We start from the raw sequence: 12,463 nt of genomic DNA on the forward strand, positions 1-12,463 counted from the left end.
AACAAGAATTAAGTGAGGAGGAAAGATACAAACAATGAAGCAACTGACAGGATGGGCCCCACCACTCTGTGTATAATGGAAAGTGCTGGAGCCAGTGAGGTCCCACAGTAAAAAAAAAACCCTGGTGCTTTTATGTGCAAGATGTGTGTTGCAACACTGCAGGGTCTGGGATGCTCATGCTACGGAGTTGGTGCTAATGTGGAATCCGTTCCCAAGGCCAAGGCAAACCCAGGAACACTGAGAATGGAACCAAAGAAAAGAAGAGTTCACCACTCTGGTGACACAGCATTAAGTTGAGTTTAGATGCACCTTGTGTAAGACTTTGCCTCGAAGCTGTGGTAACCATTGCCCAAGTGAGCTTGCAGTGTGGTGGCAGCATGACCCCAGCTGGCACGGCTCTGTGCTCCAGAAAGAGAACTGAGGAGAGAATGGAGTTCCCTCCACATGCATAGGCAGAATGGCTGTCTTGGAGCTCAGCTAGCGTTTGCACAGCTAGAAAGGGAAAGAAAGATGGGGCTTGTTTCTTGTTTAAAGGGAAGATTTAATATTTTCCATCTAGTCAGGAAGGGAAGGTGACTAGTGGGGATGATACTCAGTTCTCAGGACCATTTTGCATTCATTTCCCTCTGTTCTCCACATGGACACGCATCCATGTCCTAAAGCCTCAGCATCCTGCTGTCTGCCTCAGCAACTGTGGGGCCATGGGGCACTAACTCCCTCACACTTGCCAACGGTCACACAGGAGATGACAAAGATGACAAGAGACCACATGAAGTGTGTCACCTGTGTACAAGTACAGTGTATCTACCATTTGTATGGCGGTGATTCCAGTTAATGGCTCAGCTTGGAGTTCCCCATAAGCATGACCGAAAGAAGGGAAACTAGAGGAAGAGCTCTTCATTGCAAACTACAAAATCCCAGACAATTCCTTCAAAGTCAAGGTCTTGTATCGGGAGTTGAAAACACCAGGAAGCAAACCAAATGAGACTGCAGTGGAGAAAAGACCCAACTCTTCCCAGCACCTTCCCTTCAGGAGGCATAGCAGGCAAACTCCTGCGTCAGGCCAGTCAGCAGGAGGAATTTGCAGGGTCCTTCTGCTGACTTAAACCATCTCTTCTAGTCCTGTTGGACAGGACAGCAGCTCTGGGCTGGGAAAGCTCCTGCTTGTGAGAATGCCATGACATTGTCTCCTCACGGGAAGGGGAGAGAGTGCAATAGTTTGTGTGGGAAGGACAGGGGGTTGCTATTTTAATTCTTATCCCACCTGCAAAGGTTGTTGCTTGCTGTGTTCCTCCCACATGCCTGGTTGCCATCAATCCTGCACTCTACCCATCTGCAGCCCTACCAAAAGTGAAGGAGAAAGTTTAACACCTCTTTCTCCTGTTATTTTTTCTTTTGTTTTTCTGCATTTAAACAGACAGACAAGGTGTGACAAGAGGCCTACTGCTTTGAAATGCCGACAAAACTGTATTTAGTTGACAGTACAAGCATCTTAACTGGCCGACTGGTGAGAATGGGCAAAAAAGCAAGCAGAGGCACTGCATCAATGTAGCAATGGCAAGCCCTAAATATTTCACACTGTTATCTGATAACAGAGCAGTGTGCAATCTGTCACATGCTTAAGGTGTCCAAAAGTCCTATTCAGCCCTCAGTAATGAAGTATTTCCTTATCCTTCAACCAACAAAACACAGCTGCAACAAGGGTTTTTCCTCTTACTCCGGGGAGCATGTCTTATTACTCATGGCCAGTAATACCATGAAAAACCCACAAAAGACCATGCTTTTCGTCATTAATATGATCTTTAATAAATGGAATAATGCACCATTTTACAGCAAGCCTTTTCTTTTAGACCTAAAGAATAGCCTTTTAAATGTTCTTATCCAATGTCTCTGTATCAATACAATCTCTTTATTTAGGTTTATATATAAACAAAGCAATTCTTACAAGTATTCATAGAAAACTCTGTAGTGGCTTTAACAATGTCAGCTTTCATAGTGGCATCCACAGATGATTAAAAAACAAAAATTAGCTTTTTATTTCATACTCACACTGTTCCATGAAACACAACTTATACAGCATAGCAAGGGTATTGGGCAGCTTATACAAAAGAAGTAACTGAAAGCAATTATTTATAAATTCATACATGATATTTCCTCAGTCATTTGAGAGAAAAACCAAAAATACCCGTTAACGAAAGGGTTCTGATGAGACTCCATATTCTAGGGTTTCTCCCCCTTGTCCCCAGAAAAGCTCGCTCAGAAAGTAATGCTCTCTTTACAGTCTTTCATAAGGAAAATGGCAGTTTCACATCTCCTTATTTCATCTTCTACAGAAGACCAAACCCTAGAAATCAGTCTTTGCCATGTTCCTCTTACACTGCGTTTGGGGGGAAAATAATCAACAGCGATTGTAAAATATGATTCCAGCTTATATAAATGTGAATAGAGCACGCTTTCCTCTAGAGACAAAAAGCAGACAAGAAACATTACATACAAACCTTTTTAAATACATTTCAACAGTGTGAAAGAGAGAGAAGAGTCACAAATCAGGAAATTCAAAAGTGACAAATAAAAGTCAGCTATAACTTGGGACTTGCCTGTTTCTTTGTTCTTGTGACTTCTTACAAACTACAGAAACATTAACTATTTTCTTTCCTTCTGAATAAACAAAATTGAAGTGTGATACTTCATGATACAGTTCTGAAGCACCAAAAAAGTGAATCAAGTGCTCTAGAAATAGACCTCACATATTTTTCCTGTTTTAAAAACAAGTGAATAGGCTACAAAAATTGACTTTTGGGAGATCTTGAAACTAGGAAGTTATAAAAGGTAATTACTTCTGCTTTAAAATAGTTACCAGGCAAGATGCTATGCCCCTGATGAATGTATGCTCCTCTAATATATCTGCAGAAGCCTGCAAGAACTTTTGAAGAAATCCTTCCTTACTGTGACAGTTACTGCGTCTGTTGAAGCATGACATATGCATTGAAGTTAACCAACTGAATGACTTGCAAATTTACACAATTGCTGATCAGTAGGCTTTCAAAAATATCTGACAATTACATTATAAATTAATGTAACTCTGACTAGTTCCTGCTTATTATGCACATATGTATATTACACCACAGTGAAATAAATAGAAATGGCCGTAAAGTAATTCATATTAGTAACGGACCACAGCAGCCACTAAATCAGACCTGCATGAAGCCCAGATCAACATTAAAGGGCATTAATTGTTGTAAATGAGGATTTATCTTGAAACCTTCCACTCCCACTCCCAGTGGTGCAGTTCCACTTCTTGGCAATAACCACAGCTGCAGAGGTGCTGACCTAGCCTGGCACCCTGAACTGAGGCATCAGTTAACACACCTGAAAGGGCAGTAGCCAGGGTTTGCCCATGTGGTCCCACATTCCACCTTAGTCTTCCCAGGGCTAATCCTCCCAAGAAATTTTTAAAACCACTGCCAGCAGAACCCAACCCTCCTTTGCTTATAATCAATGGCATACTCCTCTTTGATTTCAACAGCATTCAGCTCAAGCACTAGCAGATTAGATGTTGATTTCCTCAGATATACTTGTGCCAAACGTAACTCTCATTTTGATTTGCAGGAGTGCCTGAATCTGTTCTCTGCAGAAGTTCTGCTTCATAACTGGTTTTAGTCAGTACAGAAGAAACCTCAAAATGAGAAATCTGATTTGTTACTATTTCACATCAAAAATGAACCTACTTGGAGGTGGGTGGAATCAAAAAAGGGATGTATTTCTACAGCTAGTGTTTTATACGACAATATAGAAGTCTAAAATGTAATTGGATTTAATGGGCTAAAATACTACATTTAAATGGCAACCACACATGTAACTATAGCTACTACATAAAAAGCCTTGCAAAAATTATCATGTATTTTGTGTTATTTTTTGATCTTTAAGCAAGGTACCTTAAATTACTCAGCTTCAGATAGTTTGTCATGTGCATTCCCAGCTTTCTCTCTCTCTCTCTGGCTCATAAATCCATTTCACCTAAACAATCAGTGACAAGTCTGTCATGGGAGATCTCGACTACTGGACTATATGTCACAGTCTGATCCTAATTTTACTGTGATGCACTGAATACAACTTAAAAATGGCACATGAAAAAGAACATTATACTTGCTACCAGTGCTACCATCTGATGCTGTAACTCACAGAATTTAATCCTGCCATTTATGCACAACATACATATGCATCTAAATACATACAGAGTTTACATAAAAAAATATATATTTGGCTTCACTGCAGTATGTATAGCTTTTTGACTGAAGAAAGGCTTAAAGTTGAACAAAAAATAGGCATTAAAAAAGGAGTTTAATATATTTACCTGTTAAAATGGATAGTGGGAGACTAGACAGAAAAATTTAAATCCAAATTTATGCAAAATACTAAGTTGTCCAGTCTATAATCCAACTTCCTATTTCAATTTTCTTTGATAAGCTGCTCCACATTTTCTAATTAGCCATCAGATGATACTGTGCTTGGCAATTATTATGACTTAAAAACATCCTGTTTCAGCAATGGGAACTGCCACCATTTCTGTACAAGTAAAAATTACAGCATAATTAATTTCTCCTGTATTGACTAAATATGTGAATTTTAAAATTCTCTCTAATTAGGCTGGAACTTTCCATAATAAAGTTTCAGTGGTAGAATGGCTATGATCTTTTCACAAAAGAAAATTATAATCTGAACATAGACTTAGTAACGTTATATTAGTGGACTATTTTTTTTAACATTTAAAAAAGGAATATCATTAGAGCAAAATGCACTGATCAATGAAACTATGGCATATACAATGTATACACATATACTTTTAAGTAACGATTCGTTATTATGAAATTTGACCCAATAACCTATTCCATACAAATACAGAACTTCCTCATTGTCCTTTCTGAGGCAGGCAGGATTAAAGATTTCTTTTAGAGAAAGTTGTCAGGTGGCAAGATATGTACTTTCTAAACATATTTATAAGGTGGGGTCTTTTTGTTTGCTTGTTTCGTGAAACCTACCAGCATCCATTTTGCATTTTTTTTGTCCCCAGTGCACTGAAAAAAATGAAACAGTGTTGCCTTTGAAAATTAGGTAATTTTCTATACGGAAACAAGACATAAATGAACCACAGTAAAGAAGCAAAACACAAAGATAAATGTTTTTTGTTTCTGAGAATATTCTAATGATGACAATATTAACTGGAATTCCTTTACCTTTAGCTGTGCAACTTCAGTGCATCTTAGAGTTTCAGGAAAGGCATTTTTAATACTCATTGTTTAGCACATGAAGCTATACAGCATTATAAGCAAATTCAGGGGAAGTGTTGCAGATAATCTGACTTGTAAATATCAATTTTAGAAGAAAATAAATCTGACTATGAGGCATGTCTGTTCCAATGGCTAAAATTCACATTCTAAAACCCATATTATGTTGGTGAGTATCTCTATTGTAGGAAACAGAAAAAGAGACAATGCATTAACCTAAGCAACTCTTCTGGCTTCTACTAGCACGTCATTTTCTAAAACCAGTAAGATTTTGGATTTTGGCTTATATATACAAACATCACAAATGTTTGCTCTAACATTTTACTTGAATTATACATTATAAATTACCATAGCAAATATTCTACTGTTGCCTATTTGACAGTGGCACAATTCATAGGTATTTACACTATCATTCCATTTTCATTTTGCTATATTTATCTTGTCTGCAATATACATGAGAAATTGATAGAAAATTATCAACTTTCACAATTATCCCTTTTTCTTAAAAAACCCCAAACAAACAAAACACAATAAACCACATTTGTCTCCCCTGATTATGGTACATTTATCAACTACCCATGTGTCTGATCTGTAGAATTCTCTCTCTTACATGTATTTCGTTTGGTTAAGGATGATCCTCATGGTATGAGATGCGATTCAGTATCATTTAATTTACAGAGAAAGTATTCTGTGGAGATTGGATTATGTGCTGTGAGCAAAAAAAGGGTATTACTAAATTAAGCATTAAAACCAAACTGCTAATCTGATCTCATCTAACTGTGCAGAATTACACTATTTTGGTACCTACTTACGAGTTTGTTTTGACTGACCTTTAAAAATAAATATTTTTCTCTATTTAATCTATAGGGTATTTTGTATATTTCTATCATGTTACAAATTACATTTATCTATGCCAGATTACAAAGCCAATACTTTCTGTTAATTATAGTTCATCCCAAAGGCCTTCCATCAAGTGATAGAAATAGATAAAGGAAAAGAAACTACTACGTTTGCTTTAGGAGTGTTTAAGGAAAACTGCAGAACATTTTCATCTGGTATTAGAATGATTTTGATTGCACTAAGCATAAAAAAGTTTGAGTTTCAAGTTAGACAAGAGTGTCCTAAATAGGCTTTTCAGCCCACATTCTGAAATGCTGATGGATGGTACATACAAGGCAAAGCAAAGTCAATGGGAGAGGAGTGAAGAATCTTCAATATGCATGATACAGCAATCACCACAAAACAACATACCATACTTCAAATAGAGACTCAAAGAAGGCCAAAAGAGAAGAAAACCACAGCCAGCATTATGAACAAATGCCAAAAATTCTGATTCAGGTCTTGAAACCCAGCTGAGCAACTGGCAGGTTTTCAACATCTGGGATGTGAGATTGCAGCAGATGGGAAGTCGGAGAGTGAATTAAAAGTGAAACCAGAGAAAGGCTGTATTTTTGAAGCGGGGAGATATAACTGTGTATTTATACAGGTGGATAACGGAATTACGCCTCAGAGACAAAAGGTACTACTTGAACTGGTGCTTAAAGAACATAGGGAGAACAAAATGTGTCTCATGGCTTGTATTTCTACAACTACACTTAATCAAAGTCTGGATGTACAGAGTTATCTCTTAGAGATATCTAGGAGAATCTAAGAAACATTAAGAAGCATTACAAGAGAAAATCATACCAATCAAGCAAAATCAAGGGCATTTGGGAAACAGCAAGAATCAGATGTAACGAGGCATGTATTATGCTAGTTGTATCATCAGATATAGAAGAACAGGGTTGACAAAGTTTACCTCAGGGGGAAAAAATAATATAACAGCAAGGAAACAAATGAGCTTGAAAGCACAGAGCATCTGTTTCAGTCAGCTGAAAGGAGACAGGCTGGGGGAAGGCAATTGTTTGCTGCCAGTATCCTGCCACAGGAGTTTGGCAGGCTGACTGAATAGATTTTCTTTCTTTGAACATCACCAGTTTACAGATACAGTGATAAAACTTCACTCAGTACCAAAGACTGACATGTGTTACATCTTTTTTACCTAAATAGCTTTTACTGAAGTGTTTTCAAACAGAATATTTCTCAGGTGGAAGGATATTTCTTAGGTGGAAGGAGGTCCTGATCAATACGGAAATTAATTTTCTTTCAGTTGACGGTAAAATCAACCATTCTAAAAAAAGGGTAAGGTGAAAAAAACATTTATCTCAATAGATATTACATTCATGTTCACTGACACCTAAAATCAATGTGCATACAAACTGAAAGAAGGGTCAAGCAGAGGGGAAAAAAACCCCAACCCTCCCCTGCAAACACTCATAATCATGAATTATAAAAGCATGCAATAAATTTTAACAAGATGAACAAGGGGCTTTAAAAACTCTGAAGGGAGGATCAGTGTCAACACAACTCAGCAACAACAGTCAATTAGGATGCACCTACCTGCATAAGAAATCAGGCTGATTTTACCCCAGACTGTCTGTAAGGAGGTAAAAATCACAAAACTGTTTTGTGCCAAATAAGAATCATGATTCTTCCTCTGTGTAAACAAAATACATTCGCAACCTATCATCACTAGAGCTTTTAAGTATGACAGTTATTAAGATTTCTCAATAAAATGTATTTTTCAATGTACACCATTAGTGATCTAAATAAGGTTTTACATAAATACAGGGGGTGAAACTGCACACCAGATAAAATGGGAAAAATGGCTGACATTGTTTCCTTACATTTGCTCAATGTTTTGTTATTCAGAACTTTACAGGCTGGCATCTACTACTACAAAGGAAACGCGTTTTGATTTGGAAGGATCAAAGGAAAGGTACTGAGCTCTGATTTTTTTGTTGTTCCTTTTTAAAAGCCCTTTCAAGTTGGGGAAAATTCATGCATTGTCACCTCAGAGCACAATGTGATATAGGCAGCTGCTTCAAGCTGGCTATGGTGTGCAAAGTTCACTGTCATGACCGGCTGACTGCTCAACTGTCAGGGAAAAACTAGCAAATACAAAAAGGGAAATATGTGGCAGTTTTAGAAACATACTTTTCAATAAAGCATACTGTGAACTATAGACTATTGCACATTTCAACATGACACAAGAAAAATAGGGGGTTCAAAAGAGAATACACGTTGTAACATAGAAATATACAGACTAGCTTGTGCACAGAAATCAAAACATGGTTACAAGACACCACTGCAGTCAAACCTGTCTTATAGTCTGCTTATGATCTTAGTGACCTTAAGAAACTGGTCCAAACTGGTTATCAGCAATACTTTTTTTTGTTACTTTTTTTAAAAAAATATTTTGAGACCACATTTTTGATACACATATATATATTCTGTGGTCAAAACAGACAGACTTAACTTTAGCGATACTAAATAAAAGTGCAAAAACGTTCAAAAAATAAAACAAAATAAAAAAATATGGAAGCATAAGCTAAAAATTTTCTGCATAGCTGAAATCTATTTAAAGCGAGTCCTTGGTAGGGGTTGCTGACAGGAGGAGAAAGCAGTTTTTTAAAATGTCTTCTGCATGTTTGTTTCAAATAATGCAAAAAAAGGTCATTTGTGGGCTTTTAAAGTATTTCACAGGCAGTTCACTCCTGCGTCCTTAGATACCATTGTTGTGGCAGTGCCTCCTTCCGCAAGGTAAACAGCGGTGCTGGATTTGGAGTGGACTGCCCGGTCACTGCCGTTATTGTTGACCTCGCAGTGCAGCAGCTCAGTGGAAATGACCCACGTTGAAGGACGCCACCGCTTAAGTGAGTACGGAGTTTTCACACGTTTCTTGATCTTTTCTCCTGAGCCCGATTTGCCATCCTGTGAGGAGTCACCTACTGAAGAAAGAAAAAAAAAAACCCAAACAAAAAACAAAAACAGAGTAGAAAATAGCATTATGAGGAGCATAAGATTAGACTGGAGAGTCCAGGGTTGTTAGTCATGCAAAAGCACAAAAATCTTATCACACAAAAGCAACTGCATGGCAGAGGAATGACAGGTATATGAACTACAGTAACTGCCACTAAAACAAGGGATCGGATTGTGTTCTCTGTCAGAAATTACTTCAGTGAAGTAATTTGTGTTACCTTGAATGCACATTGGCACCAAACAGCAGAATCAGCATTTGACATTTGAGGGGCTTTTGCAATCATAGTATCTTATATTACCTGTAATGGGAGGTACAAAAAAATGTCGCTACTACAGGATGGCAAAGGCTAAACTTTTAATAGCATAATTAAATCATAGGTCCTCTAATCCTACTTCACCTAGCAAAGCGTTTCACTTGAACACAAAATGGTCCATTCTCTGTTAAGATCCCAAGTCAGGATTTGGGATGTTGGTTTGCAAAACTGGCAAAACAAACTTTAAACATGGTAAAATTTCAGCAGTAGAAATCTGATTGTAAAAAACCTGTCAGTTTATATAACCTTCAAACCCTTTCTTTTAACTTAACCTTCAATTAAAGAAAGTTACTGCAATAATCTTTTTTCTTTACCGCAGTAAGATTTCAACTCAAGTCAACATGTTAAGACAAAAATTAAGGTTTCCTACTTAAAAGGAAGGCTTAAAAATTCCACTGCTATATATTCAACTACATTTCTTGAAAGATCTGTTCTGGTTTGTTTCTAAACCTTTTCTTTCCAAACATGCCTGGCACCCTAGATTATTTCACTAGTATCACAGTGTCTGTCTAAACATAGTCAGAGGTTTGCAAGCACCTTTCAAAGAGTACAGTGCATTCTGGAATTATATTCTCTTAAAAATGAGGAGGCCTTTCCAACAGGCCCGAAGTCAAACTCCAAGGATGTACCTAATTTAAGTATAACTACATTATTACATTCATACTGTAAAAAGGAGAGTCCCATTGTAACCTCTTCTATCTTTGGCCATAAAACTCTTAAGGCAGTTATTCTGAAGGAGTGTATTAAAATTGATTCTTTCTCTAACTACTTTGATTCATTTTTAATATGTACATGGTAAACTGATGAAGGATTGCTATAACTGTTGGAGCTCAGCAAAGTAGAGAATGCTTGACCCTCCATCTAGGCTGAGCTAATACAGTAAAATCAGTCACTTTAAAAGTAATGTAGCCTGTAAGTAGTAGTTACAATAAATTATTTTAAACAATGCATCTTAGAGCCAGCTACTCTTAGAATGAGGAAAAGTAAGGAAAAGAAGGTATAATATGCCCCTGAAGGAAGAAATTGGAAGCTTTTTTCAATATGCTTTGCAGCTGTCAAAGTAGGTGCCTTGCAAGGAATAATGGAAGTTAGAAATTACTCCCTTCCTTGAGTCAAAGTAGGCAGGTTATAAAGAGACAGATTTATTCCATGTATGTGGAAGGAAGACAGTGACCTAACATGTGCTGGGGTTGATGGAGACAGCACTTTATCAAGAAGATTGAAATTGCGCGGATAGAAATTCAATTTAAATGGGATTTAGTAAGTATGCTTTGAGGAAGGACAGGAGAGACAGAATTATTTTCTATTCAAGCAGATATACGTAGCTATTTAGTAAAAAAGTGTCAGGGAAACTGTTCAAGTCTTGCAGGCACTTACACTGCATACTACTGCTATCCAAAGTATTTGTGGCTGATAGATCCAGCGAATTAGGCCTCTGTGCTCTTCTAGTCTGGGTCTGCCCAGGATTTCTCACTACATTCTGGATACTGACTGTAGCTGTGTCTTGCACTGGACATGGATTACTGTTGTTGTTATTGGCATTTGTTCGGCTGTTATCCAGTGGTCGCTCTCTCCTGTCTACTAGGCGGTCCAGAACACCTTCATCATGGCCAACTTGCTGCTCCCGCCTCAACAAGGGTTCATGCTCATCAGGGCTTGAATTAATATTCAGCCGACTATCCTCTCCACTGAACTGGTTCTGAAGCATTTCCTGGGCCCTCTGTGCTACCGAACTGGTTGTCTGGCCAGACGGCACTGTGCCATTGGCATATTGGGTTGTGCCAGCATGAGAGTTTATGCTGTGACTTCTCCCAGCCACTCCATTCATGGTAACTGTCACGACATGAGGTTCTGCAGCATTGATAGTGTTCATCTTGGCAACACCTGTTTCCACTTGCTTCAAGTTTGATTTGTGCTTGCCACCAAATTTTAACCGTGGCTCCTTTGTTGAATTTTTGGTATTTAGGGGGAGGCTAGTAGGCCTCTTCGGAAGGTTCTGTTGCTTGGGTAGAGGATAGACCTGAGCAGATGGGACATCCGGAATCAGACAGGCTTGACCATTGCCAGCTTGCGTGAAATCCTGTTGTCCTGTCACCTCTACTGCAAGTTTTATCAGTGGATAAAGCAAGCTGGAACTAGTGCTGCTGAGTGGATCTGGCCCGCTAAACTGCTTAAGTGAGTGTTCCATCAGATTCTCATCAGAGCTTTCTTTCAGGTTCTTATCCACTTCTTTTGGATCCAATTTATTTGTCTCTAAGTCCTCCTCTGTCAGCTGCAGACAAACAGGGGTGGGCCCACCTGGCTGCATGACATTTGTAGTATGTAAGTTTGTTTCATCCGAATAAGGCATTTCGGATATGGTGGTCATGCCAGTGCTAGGAGTGAGGCCAGTTGTATTGGTGGTGGTAGTATTGGTGGACAAACTGGTGACACTTGTCTCAGGACTAGGGATGCGAGCTTGCGCTTGTTGCCGCTCATAGTTAATGGAGTTTCTATTCTTCTCCCCTGAAGTCAATGGTGTAGTGGACATTGAATGTTCAGAAGAAATGTTCTTCACTATGCTGTCAGTGTGGTGGATTGAATCTTCAATGTAGGAAGAGGAAGAGTAATCTGGATACGGCCTTATCTTTGATACACGCCTATGATGCGACAGATTCCTTTAAGAAAAAATAAGCGATATTAAGATCATATATGTAAAAATCACCTCATATTATAAAGCCTCTCATTTAAGAGAGCTGAATGTCTTTCTGCTTCTTTTCATGCATAAACTAAGGACAGATACAGTACAAACTGAGATCTTTCAGTAAGTTCCTTGAAAAATCCTGGGTATCAGAAAATTGGTTTTACTAGGACAGCAATTTTGTCATGGATGTTATTTATACAACTAAGTCGGATAACAGTAATTTTCTTCTATTTGTCCAATACGCTGTTTGTCAAGTTCACTGCTAAGGTACTGGTCTCGTTTCAGAGAAGTGATGCTGAAGGAGTGCAACAAGAACTCAA

General features: G+C 38.2%; 1 protein-coding gene across 12 annotated transcripts in view; it reads right to left on the reverse strand.

Annotated features, from left to right (window-relative positions):
• Positions 1-1,781: 1,781 nt before the first annotated feature.
• BMPR2 (bone morphogenetic protein receptor type 2) overlaps positions 1,782-12,463 on the reverse strand; it is a 114,892-nt gene continuing 104,210 nt past the window's right edge. For 2 of the 12 annotated variants that reach the window (XM_074829414.1, XM_074829416.1), the window contains 2 exons: positions 10,838-12,117; positions 1,782-9,115 (listed from right to left, as the gene is read on the reverse strand). In XM_074829414.1, the coding sequence (XP_074685515.1) occupies positions 8,865-9,115; positions 10,838-12,117 (1,531 nt within the window). In that variant the 3' untranslated portion in view covers positions 1,782-8,864. Of the gene's footprint in view, positions 9,116-9,364; positions 9,446-10,837; positions 12,118-12,463 lie in introns of all 12 variants that reach the window. The other 10 variants (XR_012623845.1, XR_012623847.1, XR_012623846.1 and 7 more) reach the window with 10 other exon arrangements.

This window comes from Strix aluco, chromosome 6 (genome assembly GCF_031877795.1).
Source record: "Strix aluco isolate bStrAlu1 chromosome 6, bStrAlu1.hap1, whole genome shotgun sequence".
Classification (NCBI taxonomy): Eukaryota; Metazoa; Chordata; class Aves; order Strigiformes; family Strigidae; genus Strix; species Strix aluco.